Genomic DNA, 18,593 nt, shown 5'->3' on the forward strand with positions numbered 1-18,593 from the left:
TCTCTGTTTATTGTAACAGTTGGCATGATGATCAAAATTATCCTCGGAATACAAAAATTACGGGGAATCAATAACCAATTTTGACAAACCTTGCTCATTGAAAGCCCGGCACACGCGGCGTTTCCAAAAAACGCACTCGGATGTTAGGTAAATCAACTTGCCGCATCATCTGTGGCTTTCGTTTGCCTTTTCTTTCCTTTTTAGCTACATGTATTTACTTCTTTTTTGAAACGAAGCAATAGCCTTCTTTGACTTTGGGTGCAGAATAATTGTTGCCGCTGTGCAGGCAGTTAAAATACGCATTTTCGTATTGATTTCTGCATTCTTTTTCTCTTATTCTAGCCACATGGTGCTGTCGCGATCGCAGCATGGCCCAAATGCATATCAGAATTTCTGAGATCATAGTTTTGTTCTTGTCTGGATCGTCTGTCTTTATACTCGTATGCGTGAAGTTTACTATCTGTGACTGCGCAACATGTTTATTTGTCTTGTTTGACGCATTATATACAACGAAGTTTCCTTATATACGTAGATTTATTGCAGACTGATACGTATATTTAAATATCTTGTTGCGAGGTTTTGTGTATACAAGCAGTGAACTTGGTTTCACGCGACACTTTCTTGCCGTTTATCTTGGCATTTGTATATTCCATTCTATCTTCGCATTTCTAATGTATATTTTGCGGAACTTCTGCTTTTTATATGTACTCGTTGTTGCAACTATAATTTCGGTGCAATTACAATATACGACCGGTAACATCTGCTCCTGCGCAATCCATTGCAACGAAGGACAGCATCATTGAGGTTTTTCCCTGGCCGTTGCATATGTACAAAAATGTAAACAAGGTTGTTAAATGACAAAGATTCATCAAAATATTTGTCAACTTGTTCATTTTATGGCCTTTACGTTTTTCATACCAGCTGCATGCACTGCTTTGCTGGTTTCGAACTGATATAGTTCTAAAGTTCGCGTGATATTTTCTTTACTTATTAGATAGACAAAAAAAAACGCGGAAGCATTGATATCAGCTATCACTGCCACAATTTTTGGGACATACGAAGCTATTCTTTTAGGAAACAAACACGTAATTTACTTGTCTTGACTGTGCGTAGCGTTAAATAATTCGTTTTCAGCACCTAATATACAATGGTATTGGCAATGGCAATGCAGTTATTATCCATGTATTTGATGCCTCGACAACGTTTATAAGGAGGAGGCCGCGTTGCAACTTGAACCCCCCCCCCCCCCCCCCGAAAAAAATTTCTGCCTACGCCACTGGTATGCATCCTGTACTCCTTGGTTACGTAATGCCTCTATGACTGCTGGTATCTCTACTGAATCAAATGCTTTTTCATAATCGATGAAAGCCATATAGAGAGGTTAATTGTACTCCGCAGATTTCTCTATTACCTGATTCATGACATGGATATGATCCATCGTAGAATATCCCTTCCTGAAGTCAGCCTGTTCTCTTGGTTGGCTGAAGTCAATTGTTGCCCTGACTCCATTGTAAATTATCTTGGTGAATATTTTATAAAATACCGAAAGCAAGCTAACGGGCCTATAATTCTTCAATTCTTTAACGTCTCCCTTCTTATGAATGAGTTAATGTTGGCGTTCTTCCAGCTTTCGGTACAATTGAAGTTCAGAGGCATTGCGTACAAAGGGCCGCAAGCTTTTCAAGCATGATATCTCCTCCATCTTTTATTAAATCGACTGTTATTCCATCTTCTCTGGCAGCTTTTCCCCTGGTCATGTCTTTCAAGGCCCTTCTAACTTCATCGCTAGTTATAGAAGGAGCCTCTGTATCCTGTCCATCACTACTTCGAATGAAAGTAGCTTGGCTGCTCTGGGTACTGTATAGGTCAGTATAGAATTCTTCCGCTATTTGTACTATGTCATCGAAATTTCTGATGATATTACCCTGCTTATCTTCCAGAGCATACATTTTGCCTTGTCCTATGCCAAGTTTTCTTTTCCCTAATTTCATGCTGCGTCCATATTTTACTGCTTCCTCAATCTTTTCCACGTTATAATTTCGGATATCCCTAACTTTCTTCTTATTGATCAGTTACGACAGTTCAGCTAATTCTATCTGATCTCTCGAGTTTTACACTTTCCTGTTTTGCCGTTTGTTTATTAGGTCCTTTGTTACTTGGGAGAGCTCACCTACTGGTTGCCTTGGTGCCTTACCTCCCATTTCAATTGCTGCTTCTGAGATCAGCCTACTTGCGGTTTCATTCATTACCTCTATGTTGTCTTCATCTTCCTGTACTAAAGCTGCATATTTGTTTGCGAGCACCAGCCTGAATTGGTATGTTTTTACCCTTACTGCGTCTAGGTTGGCCAGCTGTTTCTTCTCGACTAATTTTATTATTTTTTCCTTCAAATTGAGGGAAATCCTAGATCTTACTAACCTATGGTCACTGCACTTTACCCTCCCTAACGCTTAATTAATTACTTTAATTTATTACAATTATAAGGTTTTACGTGCCAAAACCACGATCTAATTATGAGGCACGCCATAGTGGGGGGACTCCGGAATAATTTGGCCCACCTGAGGTTCTTTAACGTGCACCTAAAGCTAAGTAGATGGGTGTTTTCGCATTTCGCCCCCATCGAAATGCGGCCGCGGTGGCCGGGATTCGATCCGGCGACCTCGTGCTTAGCAGCACAACACCATAATCACTAAGCAACCACGGCGGATGGGTGTTTTTTAGCCAAGTTCTCTAAAACAAAACGACGCTTTTACATGTGACACGCAGTTCAACGTGTTGCCGTGGCCACGCGTGCGCTTTTGATTTCCGAGGCGTGTGGTATCTCGAAGACCTGATCGAGCTGGAACAAAGGATTTTAGCTCGCATACGTGCTCAGCGTTTCGCGCTCGTACAGTACAACAGCAATTATGTGCGCCGCCATGAATTGAGGGACGCGAGCGCCGCTCGTGGACTGTATTTTACTTCGAGAATAAAGCGCAAAAGCCTGATAACATACTGTCGCGGTACAACGCCGAGAGAGGACAGGGAGACGTTCTTCAAGAATAGAAGGACAACCTGTTCTGGCAAAACAGAACAGAGACACGTCTTCTTCGTCGTCAGCCAAAATCCCACTGACCCACTAGACGGAGTCCGTTAATGCTCCCATCGTCGTTGTCGTCTGCCTAGAGCACACGCGTCATTTGTCCCTCCCTACAAGAGCATCGTCCCGATGCTATACCAGAAATGCCACTTGCGGAAGTGAGGGTCTCTCGCATAGTCATTCGCTCACATACGGCTTCATGCGTACAACGTGCACAAGTTCGGGACGGTGCGGGCGGCGCCTCGTACAGTTGGGGCTATCGGGGACGACCTCGTAGGTAACATCACTGAGTCGCCGCAATACTCGATATGGGCCGAAGTATCGCCTTAACAGCTTTTCGGAGAGGCCTCGTTTCCGTATGGGTGTCCAAACCCACACTCTGTCGCCGACTTCATAGCTTACGGTTCTACGGTGGGCATCATAGCGGCTTGCGTCGTAGTCTTGCTGCTGGCAGATCCGCACGCGCGCGAGCTGCCGAGCCTCCTCGGCGCGTTGCGTGAACACATCGGCGTCCGTTTCAGTGTCGTCAAATTCATGTGGAAGCATTGCACCCAACATCGTTCGTACATCCCGGCCATGAACAAGGGTGAACGGAGTCATGCGCGTCGTCTCTTGTTTCGCCGTGCTGTAGGCAAACGTGATATAAGGGAGGATGTCATCCCAATTTTTATGTTCGACATCCACGTACATTGAAAGCATGTCTTCAATTGTTTTGTTAAGGCGCTCTGTCAGTCCGTTGGTTTGTGGATGGTAGGCGGTCGACTTCCGATGAGCTGTTCCACTTGGCAGCAAGACGTGATCTAAAAGCGCAGCCGTGAATGCGGTTCCTCTGTCGGTAATTACGACGCTTGGGGCTCCGTGTCGCAAAACAACATTTTCAATGAAAAAGCGCGCCACCTCGGCTGCTGTGCCTTTCTGGATGGCCTTTGTTTCAGCGTAACGTGTCAGATAGTCTGTTGCGACGAGAACAAAGCGATTCCCTGCAGTGGAAGTAGGAAGTGGGCCCAAGATATCCATTCCAATTTGATCAAATGGTGTTCGAGGAACCTGGACAGGTTGTAGGAGGCCGGCTGGTTTCGTCGGAGGTGACTTGCGCCTCTGGCAGTCAAGACTAGTGCGAACGTGATGTTTCACTGCCGTGGTAAGTCTCGGCCAGTAGTAGCTTTGCCGCACTCTGCCCAATGTTCGCGTGCAGCCTAAGTGACCAGAAGTCACCTCGTTGTGACAAGCTTGAAGTACTTCCGAACGAAGAGCTGCAGGAATGACGAGCAGGTAGGGGGACCCGGTAGAAGAAAAGTTTCTTTTGTAAAGGACTTTGGCCCGTAAACAAAACGACGACAGTCCTCTTGCGAAAACTCTAGGTGCTTTCGCAGACCTCCCCTCTAAGTAGTTGATGAGTGCAAGCAACTCAGGGTCGTCCCGTTGTTGTTGAGCGATGGCGGCTGTGTCCACAACACAAAGAAATGCTGTATCTTCTTCTTCGAGTGGAGAAGCCGACTCTATCGGTGATCGAGACAGGCAGTCAGCATCCGTATGTCCCCGATTTGTACATGACCATCATGTCAAACTCTTGCAGCCTTAGGCTCTAACGTGCCAATCGTCCAGATGGATCTTTAAGGTTCGTCAACCAACACAGTGAATGGTGGTCGCTGAGAACTTTGAAAGGGCGGCCATACAAATATGGGCGAAATTTCATAACCGCCCATACCACGGCGAGGCATTCTTTCTCAGTTGTGGAATAATTAGCCTCTGTGCGTGAGAGTGTTCGGCTTGCGTAGGCAATCACTCTTTCCGTGTCCTCCTGCCGCTTCACAAGAACAGCTCCCAAGCCAACATTGCTGGCATCCATTTGGAGCAATGTAGGAGCGGTCTCATCAAAGTAGGCAAGCACTGGAGGTGTCTGGAGACGTTGCCGCAAGACGTTAAATGCACCTTGCTCTTCATCACCCCATACAAAAGGAGCGTCGTCTCTCGTCAGGCGAGTTAACGGCGACGCAATGCGAGCAAAGTCTGCAATAAACCGCCGGTAATAGGCGCAGAGGCCGAGGAACCGCCGGACAGCCTTTTTGTCGGATGGTACGGGAAACTGTGCGACAGCGGTAATTTTTGTAGGATCCGGGCGGACACCGGCGTGGCTGACGACGTGACCAAGAAACTGTAGTTCCGCAAAGCCAAAGGGGCACTTCTCCGGTTTCAAGGTGAGGCCGGCGGATCTTATGGACTGCAGAACTGCTTCAAGCCGTTCGAGGTGTTCTTCAAACGTTGCGGAAAACACGATGACGTCGTCGAGGTACACTAAGCAGGTTTTCCACTTCAGACCGGAAAGCACAGTATCCATGAGGCGTTGGAACGTAGCAGGGGCAGAGCACAAGCCGAAAGGCAAAACCTTAAATTCGTACAGGCCGTCTGGCGTCACAAAAGCAGTTTTTTCACGGTCTCTGGAGTCTACCTCGATTTGCCAATAGCCGCTTTTTAAGTCCATTGAAGAGAAGTAACGTGCGTGTCCTACTATTCAATAAAGTTGTTTCGTCCTCTCCTATTTGCCAATTTAAAATTATAATTCCTATTTAAATCGCAAAGAGCGAGCTCGATTCTAGCATTATAAATCATGGTCATTTCATTTTCATCAACGTCTCACAACACCTTCTGGCCAGTTGTCAGTCGCTGTAAGTTTCACACAGAGAAATCGGGAATTGCGATCTTTAATGAAGAGACGAGCAGTTATGTGGTATCAATTCAACTGCAAGTCATATCCATAGTCAAGCAATATACATGGGCGTACACATAAACGAAGGAAAGACTTACTCAAGCACCCACCAAGATGATCTGAAGATAAAGGTGAAGCGGAATGCAGCAATAATGAAACATGCATGACTTTGGGGCTGCAATAAATATGAGGTGGTGCGTGGAATCTGGAAAGGAGCAATGGTGCCAGCGCTAAGGTTCGCAAATGCCACTATGTGCTTAAAGTCGGATATCTTGTCGGGGTTGGAAATTAACCAAGGGTCGGTAAGCCGGTTGGCTTTGGGAGCCCACGGTAAAACCACAAATGAGACAGTGCAGGGTGACATGGTTTGGGCCTCTTTTGAAGTTAGAGAAGCGCAGCGCAAAATTAATTTAGAAGAAAGACTCAGGAACATGGATGAAAATAAATGGGCGGCTAAAGTACACATGTATCTGTACCTCAAAAGCATGGACACAGAATGGAGGAAGAGGTCAAGAAAGTTGGCAACCAAGTACAGCGTAATTACAAGTGTAAATAGACAGCCAGGAGTCACCAAAAAGAAAGTGAGAGAAACAGAGACAGTAAAATGGATGCCAATAATGGAAACAAAAAAGACCATGGAGATTTACACGAATGGCAAGAAAGAAAGGGCAGTACGTCAGAGCGAACGGAACAAGGGGTGCTCCGTATCGTTTTTTTCAGGTTCTCCTAGGAGCCCGTCAAGCGTAGGGCTTGGCAGATTAATGTGGACAGGAAGAACTGGCACTCAACTGACGCTTTTGTTTTGTGTTCGGAACACTTCACGCCAGAGGTCCGTGAAGAAGCTGCGGCCAGACACATTCCGACCGTGTTAGCGCACCGACCCATCGGGCAGGCAATGCCCCAGCCAAATGTCAGTCTTGCTTTTTTTTTTTTTTTTTTTTTTTTTAGCGATATCGGATGCAATAACATGTTCACGTAAAGGTTCAACCAAAGCGTATATCGTACAAGATCCTTGCGCCGCTGACACATGTGCGCAGGCATTTGTTTACATTTGCAGCACGCAACTACAGACGGGAAAAAGGACCGGTGGGAACGCGCGGCAGCTTAACAAAATCGTAGTTTCGTTGAGTACCGATCCGAGCGACATGCATGCATGGAATGCATGCCAGCAAACAATCTGAAGTAGCGCCAGACTTCGTATCCCGTGAACGGCTGGCTGAGCAGCGCTGCACGCATGAAATATGATGAAATAAAGCTATGTGGTACTAAACAGTGCGGAAGGGCGCCACCAGCGTTTCGCGCAACACCAATGTCGTCATCTCTGTTGACCACGTTTTCTACGCTGTCTCCGTCACTTGAGCTGGTGGCGATGGGGTCGAAGTCAAACTACGCAGGCATACGACGCCATCGCTGCTTCTGCTGCTCCAAGATTCGTCTCTTGCTTCTTCATACGAAGTTGGCGGTGTCGAAGACACGGTACGCGGTATCTGGAGCAAATACGGCAACAAGCGGCAACTATGCTCCGACTTAATTCACGTGGTGCTGTGGCTGATTTCGTAGCAGTTCCAAGCATCACATGACGTCACACAAAGCAATATGGCGGTCGGCGCCAGAGGGTGGCATATAGTCCACGACCTAGCCATAGTAGACCATCTACTACAATTTCTCGCGGAATACCGCAAATTGTTCGGTGACCGCGTCATGCCCCAAAGAAAAAAATATTAAGGAGATGTATACAAAATGCTAGAATGAAAACCATGCATAGCATACCTGATTAACTCAATCAGGCTAGGTGACTATTTGTCACCGCCCCGTTTCAAAGGGGATGCCAATAAATTATCATCATCATCAACTGCAGTGCACGGGATGTGGTGCACTACTATGACAAAAACATCCTCTCAGGTTAGTGTACATTGTGCTCTCTAGGGCTCTAGGGCCACCAGCCTCGAGGACCCGTACTTGACGAACGCGAACGACGATGTTAAGCCCTCTCAATAATGAATCTCCCACCACCAAATTGCATGTGCACCATCACTTGAATGCTAATCTCATGAACTATGATAAACATCCCCGAAGGATGGGTTCTGCCTGAATTTTTTACGTAACGACTTTTCATTCTACGTCGATCCATCTTTGCCCGGGCCCCTTTCGCTGATCGACTTGGTCAAGCTCCAGGCTGCTGGGCCAATGTTACCCCTGGGACTAAGAAGCCCCCTGCAACATTTACAACAACCTAGGAGAGGGGGAGGATAAGTGCACTATGCCGAACCAGTTGATCTTCGCAAACCGTTGTATTTATATTTAATTATTTCTCCGAACTGGAACGAAATCAAAGTACGTCCCCGAGCCGAACCGGCGCTCTTCTGTTCGATACCCCGAATGTGACCTGTACAATTCGAAGAGACTTCAGAAAAATAGTCCCCCTCTACTTTTCCTCTAACTGATGCGCCTCTTGTATACGACTCATGTAGATGGACCTCTACCATTCAGACAGCAATTGCTGTTTTTACATGAATATTAAGCAAATAGACTTAATATTGTACTGGTGCAGCAGTCTTATTAATCAATATTGCCTTCATCGGTTTCACTCCTACAGTGCATTCAATGCTATGTAAACGCCATTAGTGAGCACAATACTAAATGAATCGTTCTCCATTTATACGTCAAATCCTGGTAGGAATTGCTCAATTTCACACAGAAAACACCTGCAACCTTTTTTTGTTTGACCTTTTTGCATGTGACTTGCTATACTTCAAACTTCAATAGCAGTGATTAAAAAAATTTAAGTTCAGCTTCCCAAAATTGCACAATGGGTTATGAACAGACTTGTACACGTTACAGAAAAAAGTAACCAATTAAAATTACTTGATTCAAAAAATGTAATCGATAACAGTTACAGAAGTCGGACTGCCCAAAGTCATTTTGGAGCAAGTAAAACTTCATTTTGGAGCAGCTTGGAGCAGAGTAAATTTCATATTGGAGCAGTTTGGAGCAGGCCAATCTGAATTTTGGTGGAATAATGGAATATGGCAGCGCACTTCGAAAACCACGATGAAACAGAGAATAAACCAATACAAAGCGCGTAGTAGAAGCACGCTTTGTAGCTATAGCGTACTAGAATACGGAAGAGTGGGTCGAGCGGCGGCACGGCGCATTTTTTCCTGTGAAGCCGACAACATCGGTGGAACTACAATCGAACTATACCTATATTCCCGCGCCGACGCTCATGATCGATAGCGGTAAATGTTCTCAAAGTATGCGGTCCAATCGACGCGCTAACATAATTTCTGGGTCACCATATATGTCACCGCCGACCCAGACAGCCGCAATCAACCCTGGGCTGGTATAACGTAAAACTATTGCAATTTGTATTTATTGTGATAGCAATTATATGGACACTCCAGGAGCATTTCTGCCGTCGTCGTCGTCGTGATGTTCAGTATAAAGTACAGGGGCGATAACATCGTCGCCGCGCGCCGATTGCTGTATGTGCGAGTGAAAGCGAGCGAGGTTGAGCCCACGATGGTGGCTGAATCTCGCGTGCGCAAGGGGGGAAAGCGGGGAGGAACGCGCCGTCGTCGCGCGTATGGCACCGTACGTGTGGGGAGGCGAGGAAGAAGGGCGTTCTCCAGCGGCTACTGCGTATGGGCACGGGCCCCATCTTGAAAGTGATCTGCGATGGGGACAGTGTGCGAGTGCTCAAAGCTTCGTGCGCTGTTTTCGCCGCTTAGTCCGCGTTAAGCTAGACGCAGCACGAAAGTCAATTCGATCGCTGCTCCTGCCGCGCTTCCTCACTCCGCGTTTAGACAGCGAGTTTCCACGGTCATCGAGTGAGATGTGTTCATGTTTGCTTGTGCGCGCGTCATCATGGTTGGTAATTTAGTTAGTAAGCGAATGTTTACAAGTTTATATGGCCAATAAAACTGCTATCCTTAGTTCGTATGCTGTCTACTAATTTGCTATCGCAATCGATGTTTCGACTTCGTATTCCAAATCCGCCACTAACCCTTCGCGAGATGTCAAAATGGCTCAGGCCTCGCCCATATCATATGGGCATAAAAACAGACTGGAATATTTTTACGGTATACTGGCCCTGGGGACAGAGACGCCCGCCCGCTGAACCCGCTGCAGCGCAAGCCTCCCTAATTCGCTCGCAGTGCCCTCGGCCTACTTTTCGTTTTGCCCCTCAGCTAGGGAGCGCCGGGCCGTTCGGCCCACTCAACCGTATTCTAGTATCAGTGGCGCACCAACGGGGGGAGGGGGGGGGGGGGGTTGTAACCCCCCCTGAGGCCGAGTTAACCCCCCCCCCCCACCCCCAACGCGTCCAGCCCCACCAGTCCAACGTGTACCTTCACATTGTCATTACAATTCAGGAGGTGGCTTGAGGTCGAATTTTCCTTGATGAACAAAAACACTTTATCACTGTCATGTGTATATATATATATATATATATATATATCTTGTGAGACGTCGGCCGATGCGATGCCTTTATTTCCGAGCAGCCGCCCGAGTCAGAGACGAAGCACCGCACGAGACAAAAGATGATGAGTCGTATGTACAAATGACGACGACAATATGCACAAATAGCGCTCACACAAGATGATGAGTCGTATGTACAGATGACGACGACGATATGCACAAAATGCGCTCACAATATATATATATATATATTCTCTTAAATTACTTTCAGTAAAACGCTGAAGAATCGTCATCATCCTTGGTGTCATTATATTATTATAATTATAAGGCATGTCGGCATCAGGACATTCGTACATCCTAAGGATGTCCTACACTAATCCTAAAAGGTGCCTGATCCAATCCATTTGTCCGTCCAAGTAGATACTGAGAACATACCAGGTACATAATTGGAGGACCATTTAAGGGTGAGGTCAGGACGTGTTCCAAGGCACTACTGTTTGACACTGTAATTAGAGGGCAATTCATTATTTACTAATTGGATTAATATGGCACACCTTGGCTACACGAACCCATATTGTAGGGCTCCGTTTTGATATTTGTGTGCTTTCATGTGCTCTGAAATATCATAAATTTGGGTGTTTGTTTCTTGCCACCATTAAAAAGCAGTTCGGTATCAAACGACCTGAGGCGTAGTACCACCTATGCACTTACAGGAGCATAGCCTTCGAGTTTGGCTTTTGTTACTTCGAAGAAAACCGTCAGTGGAAGGTGCGCTTTGGACACTACGACCAATAATAATAATAATAATAATAATAATAATAATAATAATAATAATAATAATAATAATAATATGTTTAAAAAAAACAGTCTACAAATTTTTTTTTTTTTTTTTTTTGCTGGTTGCCATTTGTATTTCGTTTTTGGTTATACTCAATATTGTTCGGGGAAGCATGAAGCTCCCAAATAAACACACGTGGAAGCAGCGTCCTGAAAATATCCTGCCGAGGATTTTGCTCGGATATATGTGCAGTCAGGTTCACGATAAGTCCCGCAGTATGTGTGTTTAAAATTCATCGTGGGCATGGTGCTGTGGATGTCCTCAGCAGGTCCCATAAAAAGCTGGGACGTTTGGATCTTTCCAGGACATCCACAGGAGGTTTTGTGTTGACTGTGTTGTTTGGAGAACAAGATAAACCACAAAAAGCTTTTTTCTTTTTCTTTTTTTCTTGGCTTAATCTGTGGGTCCGTGTACTAAATCATATACGGGGTGATCATTTTAAAGTTTAACAGAATTTTTAAAAATAACCTATGGCAAATCACATAATTCTAGTCCTTGGGGTGAATTATTCGAAGAGGCGGACATTACTTGCACGAGAAATCGAAACACATCAACTAATTGATAAAAATTCACTAATTAACAAATTGTAGCCAGTGAGTTTGCAAGGAACTTGGAACGAATTTTGAGGATGGTGTGGGTTTCTAGTATTGCAACATCAAAGAAACGGTAAAAATGCACTGTTCCACTTACTTAACAAAATGTTCTTTCATGAACTGAAGCACAAACGTAACTGGAACGCCCATGCAATTTGTTGCACACTTTCCACCCACACACAACCACAGACTGGTTTGGTGCCTGGGACATGCGGACTGGAGGGGAACAAACGGGCTGACGCACTAGCTCGACGTATGACTAACCAAGCGGTTGCCGAAAACCCTAACTCGGTACCACCCCTCCAGCAGACAGACGCAAAGACCAATTCGGCTGAAACCCCCAAACGCGCTAGGGAAATTTTAGCTCACCAGCATCTCGGCCCCTCTCCACAGAGAGCTAAGCAGGGAGGATGTCATAAATCTTAGAAAAATACAGATGGGTGTTTTTCTGCACCTGACAAGACAAAACGCCATGTTTCCTGACCGTACCGGTGAGGAAGGTTAAATGCCCGTGGTGTGAGGGTATCCTCGCTTCTTATTACGTATCATGGGGCTGCACACAAAAGCCACAGACACTAAACACACAGTTAAGCATACTGAAAATCCTAAACCCGGAGCAGTGGGAGGCACAATTGTCCAGCTCAGACGTGGAGGAGCAGCTGGCTCTCCCAGATCAGATCCGACAGGGCAGCTAAAGTCAGCGGGGCCCTGGAATAGGGGACTCCGACCATCTACTCCTCAAACCCTCTTTCCTTTTTCACCAATAAAGTTTCTATCTTGGCAACTGAATATATTGAAACTGGCTGTCATCCTTGCCAACTCACCAGCTACCATTCGTAAATTGCAATGTGCCATAAAGTCATTAATTAGGAAGTGAATTAGTGATTTTTTAATTAGTTAGATATGTATTTAAATTTCTCGTGCAAGTAATGTCCGCCTCTTTGGATAATCCAGCTCAAGGACTAGAATTACACTATCTGCCACAGGCGATTTTAAAAACTTCAGTAAAACTGAAAAATTATCACTCGGTACATTAGTAATAGGAAAATGTGAGGGGGACTATTTCTCTATGTTGTCAACTCTTGCTATCACTGTTTCAGCCTGACATAAAGATTCAGCTTCCACCACAGCTACATGACTACAATTAAGTGAGGAGCCTTGAAAGCCAAAAGGTCATGCAGATCTATGACATGGACTGGACTCCTAGCTTGTTTTTCTTAGTATTAGAGTGCTTTTGGTGCAATAAAATATTTCCTTAATGAGGAATGCTGGGGCGACTGTTGGCAAAAACGAATTCAATATTTAACAATGAAAACCTGCTAAAGTTGCCAGTTACTACCACATTGACAAGCACCCGAGAAAAGGGCACAAGGTATCAGCGAAAAGGAAATGCTGCCATGCTGATATATGGACCACTTATAACCGTAACCGCTTATAGTGCAGGACCGGATATATAGCGGTCTTTTCAGACTCCCATTATTCTTCTCATAGCACTCCATGTATACACGTATCGCTTATAGTGCAGTTGCCAGTTGCGGGAAACGAAATACCGGTTACAGTGCGGCTGCCTGGGAGGGAGACAGCGAACGCTCCCCTCAAACAGGTGCCCCAAAAGTGCTCGAGGAAGAAAGAGAGACGAAGTGGAGGAGAAGGGCACGTGGTGCGAACGAACAGCCAGTGAGGCTGAAACCAGAATCTTGAGTGCGAGTCGTGAAATATCACGGCGCGCATAGCAAGCGAGGGCTGCGAAACTGCCAATGCCATCCAACGCTCGCTTCATGATAACGGCAGTAAACTAAACTTCAGGGAGCGGGCGGCGCCGGCACAGCACGGTGAAGGGCGCACACGGAGACCGTGGAATGTAAGGAAGGAGGGCGGCAGGGAAGCGGACTTCGCATCAGCAACTCCGCCGCTTCGGTGGCTCCCCTCGCCCTCCCTCGTAGCTTCCTCACTTTCGACTGTCACCGTGCGCGCCCGCCGCCGTGCACACGCCGCCACTCCAGCCGGCCCGGCGCCAGCTCCCCGAAGTTTCGTTTTCTGCAGTTATCGGGAAGCGGACGTTTACCGGCGTGGGCAGCTTCGTTGGCCGGCCTGGGACAGCGCCGCTGCTTCCCTCTGCGCCGTAGCCGCAGCGTGCAAGGTCAACAAGTGACTAGAAAGTAGAGGAAACATAAAGGAGAAAGGAGGGTTCACTGCCATTGGGCGCGTTAAGTTAAGGCGCTCGAGCGCGCTCTTTTAAACTTAACGGCTAAAAAGCGACTTCCGGTGCGTGATTACGGAGCGCACTCTACGCGCTCCACCCTGGAGACGGTGCGCGAGAGCGCGCGCCTTCTACGGCTTCCGGAAAAATTACGTGTTTCCGACTCTTTCCACTTATGCAAGTCCGTGCTCCTTGCCCACTCGTTCCTGCCGCCGCTGCGCAGCCGGGCGTCTGCTCTAAGGCATGATCGGGAACTTCGCGTGTTGGCGCGGTTTGAGCTTATCACGAACCGAAAATGACGGCCCGATGATTACTTGCCAGACGCTCAGGTACGTAACCGAACAGTCGCCGTTTGGCGCCTTCTCGTCGCTACGTTCATGTGTATGACTTCTTCAGGTCATGTTATCATGGAAATTGTTGGGGCACTGCTCTTTGAATTGTGTGTCCGTGTATCTGGGCGCAAGGTTGATCACATAATCCTGGATGCCTCGGATCATAAGGCTTTCTGTCCTCTTGCGATCGGCAATGAGTCATCAGTCAGCATACCGCGGAGCAGAAATAAATCCTCTTGTGGCTACGGTAGCGTGGCTGAGGCGTCGGCACGTACACGCATGTTCCGGCGCAACGCAGAATCGGCGACCTTGCCATTTGAGAGAGAGTGAAATTTCCGCCGAGTTTTTTCTTTTTCTTTTTTTTTTTTTGTTCGCGCGCGACATTGAGGGGTCTCTCCTAAGCTTTTACTCGATGGCGGTGCCGGAGCAATGCCGGTCGGAGGCGCCGCCGCGTGATTTGGTTCGAATTAACGAGATTCAACTGTAAATTGAATGCAAAAGTTCTAGCCGCATTCCTCTACTGTCGCATACGCGTGGCGAGCCTCGGTGGACATGTTTTGCATATGTGCGGGCCTTGAAAATTGTTGCTTTGGTTATAGTGCGGTACCGCTTATAGTGCGGATATTCGCGACTCCGGCGACTTACGTTATAAGCGGTCTACACTAGCTAAGAAAAGAGCACACATTTGAGAGGCTTAGCATGTGAGAGCATTTCTTGGTCCTATTCTGTCCTGCATGAGTTTCACTGATTTACAAAGGTCTAAAAGGGAAAGGACTGGCAATGTAAGAAGGACATGGCATGTGAAAACAGAATGTGGTAGAGACAACTTTTTTCTTCAAATTTTTCTGTGCTATTCACACTTTACAATAAATTACACTGTCAGCAATATGGAAGGCACAATTACTTAAGCAAAGTCTATGTATAATTAAAGGACTGAGCTAAAAGTTGAAGCACAGGAAAGAAATAACATCATGGGATGGCTCTGTCCCATTCATGCTTGCTCTTTTTCTAATTCTTTTGCCTTCTTTTAGTGCTGTCATTTATTCCACATATTAACAACTCAATCATAAGTCCACGATGTTATCATGCATGTTTTTAACTGCGTTACAGAACAGTATAACAAAGGAAAACATAATTCACCCTTTCACAAGACTACCTCCAAAACAGAGTAGAGATCCCTGTGCAATGAACAATGCACAATTTATAAATTGTGTACTGAAATATTTACCTCTTTAGCTGTTCCACCATACTAACATAGTTGCAATCGAAGCTGACATCCTATCACAACAGTTTGGCATTCCCAAAGCTCCTTTTTGTCATGAAGAGAATGTCACATCAAAACATTTTGTGCTACCCAGAGCCCTTTATCACAACACGGCGGGGGTTTATGCGATATGAACAAAAAGAACGAGGGACAGGACACAGTAGCCAATGTGCCAGGTGTGACAGAGTAGCATGTAACACTGGAACTATGAACATTGTATAACTCTGCAAAATTAGAAATGCATTTTGTGCAAAATGTGCCCTAATATCCTCCAGATTACTCAATGGGAGTTATCAAATGTTAGCCCAACAACACATGCACTGTAAAAACCAAAATGAGTCTGATATAAACCTGCCATTTAATTCCTCGATAACAAGGTAATTAAGATTACATTAAGAAACGATCATTACCCCACTTTTAGCATTACCTTCCAAATACACTGACCAATCATCAATTACTGAGACCATTTGGCAAGCAGTGTGCACTGAAGATTTATGAGCTCATAAACCAAGAAACAGAGGAGAAGGGTGGGTAGCAGGGTATGCTTTGTGACACATCAAAGCAAGTTTTTGTAAATTGAATTGAATGTGCAGTGTAAAAGTTTCCCCACATATTTTCAGCATTTTAATGCATATTACAATTTCGTGTTCCTAGATAGCCAAGCAATTTGCATATTTACCTGTGCTGTTTATGCAAACGAGCATGCACATACAAATGAGAAATTTATAGGATGAAATGGTCATGCATGCTCTGGCAACATGGGCTCTCATATGTCCCAAATGAACAATACATCTTTGGCTTCGAGAGTGGAGTACAACTGAAGTGATGAACATCACACCAGAATAGACTCCAAAATGGAAGAAAAAAAAAAGTCATGAGACCAAGTGTACCATGCTCATTCTTTATGCAGGAACGACTTTAGCATAAAAAAGTCCCATTGCAATTACATTACAGTTTGAAAACACACAGTAATTACAAATTCCTTCAAGGACCGTGTCCCCTCAACAATAAAATCTTATTAAATATCTCTTTAAACATGTGCATACATATGGTTATTTCTTCGTAATTTACAAGCAACTATGAAATATAAGCTAACTATCTGGTATCAAAGGTTAACATGATGTGTTTGTGAACTAAAACAAAAGCTTATTTTATGCATGTGGCGAACTTACATATACAGTGCACATTATGTTTTGAAAGAGCATAAGAATGATATTTACAAGCAGTATCCATTGCAGTTTGTTTGCAGATGGGAAAAGCTTGACATGGTCAGTCCTACCTACAGCAGACGCTGCACCAATGCAAGAACTTCTGAACAGCACCCAATGTAAAGTAAACAAGAGACAGGGTGGTGGTAAAGAGGCCAAAGAAAAGCATGAGAAGAAGGGCATGATACAATCAACATACCACTGCATGGAGTTGAGTTGCATCAGTTTAAAAACAGTCCAACACTCTACAATTTTGCAAAGCCTCATTTCTTTCTTTGCTCTTGCATGAGAAATTTATACATCTTATCACAGAAGTTACGACAGCACAAAAGACTCCTGTGTAAAATAAAGTATAACCTATACATGGTTTAAAAAATCAAAAAGGCTTGTACATATAAAGATATTACTATTTGCAATATAAACATATATACAATGTGCAGGACAGGAGAAAGAAGAAAAAGAATAACAAGTGTACATAAGTAGACAAGGAGCACTCTGCAGTTAACAGAATAGACATTTAGCAGACACAAGCTAGCATTCAAATTTCTTGAGCTTGCCATGTCATTGCATACAAAAAAAAAAAAAAAAGTATGCTTCTTGCCAGATGCAGCCTGGACACTACACAAAAAATAGCATTTCAGTGATGCACAAATCTGTCAATAAGCTAAACAAACCATGGAAGACCATGACAAGAACCTTTGAAACAGCAATACACTTGTATATGCTACAATTAAGGATCACCTTAGCCGGCTTAAAAATCAATTCGATCCATTTTTCCCTGCATCTGTGCAAGACAATATGACAATACAAATCCACTTCAGAAAACATGTAACATTATTTCTTGAAATGCAGCTTGTTGCAGAGCTCATCCCACTTTGTTTTTTGCACAAAATCTAGACCTTACAACAAGAAAGTAAAAGAACAATGTACAAACAAACAAAGTGTACTGCTAAACTGGCAGCAATTGAGACATGGCTGGCACAAGTCAACATATCAGGGTGGGCAGTGGATGAAACATTTAGAAGTGTGCACTCGGTCCACTGAGAGCTGGTGGTTTCTAGGTGGAAAGCCACTGTGTGTCCAAGGTGCAATTGCATGTGTGCCACTTTCTATTTGAGATAGGATTTATACAGCAGCGTACTGTGTATGCTGTCCCGCTCTTGCTCCATGAGGAACAATATGTCTTTCAAGTTGACTCGTTTCACTCTTGGCCGCATCTGAAAGACAAAAGAAAGAGATGTTGAAGGGGGCAGAAGGTCCTAGACTAACCGAAAACCCATCAAGTCCCCTTGCAAAGACTCCATCAGCAAATCTAGCTACTGCACACAAAGCCGCCAAACATAACTCCAAGTTCAGTGAAATGACAGAACTGATAAAGCAGGCCAGGTTCTCAGCAAGCAGCCGCTACAAGCAAACAATTTCCATTACAGGAATGCAAAGAAACAATTATTTCCTGTAACAAGAATAAATAATTTTAATCAGCAGTTTACATTTCTTTGCACAAATAAGGAACATTGGAAACATTATAGTGGCAGACACATCAGTATGCTTATTGCATCAGGTGACCAAGGGCAGTCTCGGGCAGATGGAAGAGGAGCTTCAAGAGGCTGCTTCGATGGTCCAAAGATATGCCGAGGAGTGCAGACTGCACTGCTCTCCGGAAAAATCGGCTCTTTTCATCATGCGCAGACGACAAGATGAAGCCCCGGTAGAAATTAGGGTTCACGACGCCGCAATCCCTGAAGTGGAGACATTGCGTATCCTGGGACTACTGCTTAACAACAAGGGTGCCAACTCAGAAATGATTGCTAAGCTCCGTACGACATGCGAACAAGTAATACGTATGATCACTCGTATCACCAATAAGACGAGAGGGATGATGGAAAACGACACTCTTCGGTTGGTCCAAGCCTTTATACTCAGCCGAATCGTGTACGTGGCTCCGTACCTTCG

The 18,593-nt window shown here is 45.1% G+C and overlaps 1 protein-coding gene across 4 annotated transcripts in view; it reads right to left on the reverse strand.

Moving 5' to 3' along the window:
* Nucleotides 1-16,317: 16,317 nt before the first annotated feature.
* The window catches only part of LOC119431670 (transcription initiation factor TFIID subunit 4-like), a 99,498-nt gene continuing 97,222 nt past the window's right edge, over nucleotides 16,318-18,593 (reverse strand). For all 4 annotated transcript variants that reach the window (XM_037699164.2, XM_037699169.2, XM_037699157.2 and 1 more), the window contains one exon: nucleotides 16,318-17,857. In XM_037699164.2, the coding sequence (XP_037555092.1) occupies nucleotides 17,750-17,857 (108 nt within the window). In that variant the 3' untranslated portion in view covers nucleotides 16,318-17,749. The remainder of the gene's footprint in view (nucleotides 17,858-18,593) is intronic.

The sequence above is a fragment of the Dermacentor silvarum genome, chromosome 1 (genome assembly GCF_013339745.2).
Source record: "Dermacentor silvarum isolate Dsil-2018 chromosome 1, BIME_Dsil_1.4, whole genome shotgun sequence".
NCBI lineage: Eukaryota > Metazoa > Arthropoda > Arachnida > Ixodida > Ixodidae > Dermacentor > Dermacentor silvarum.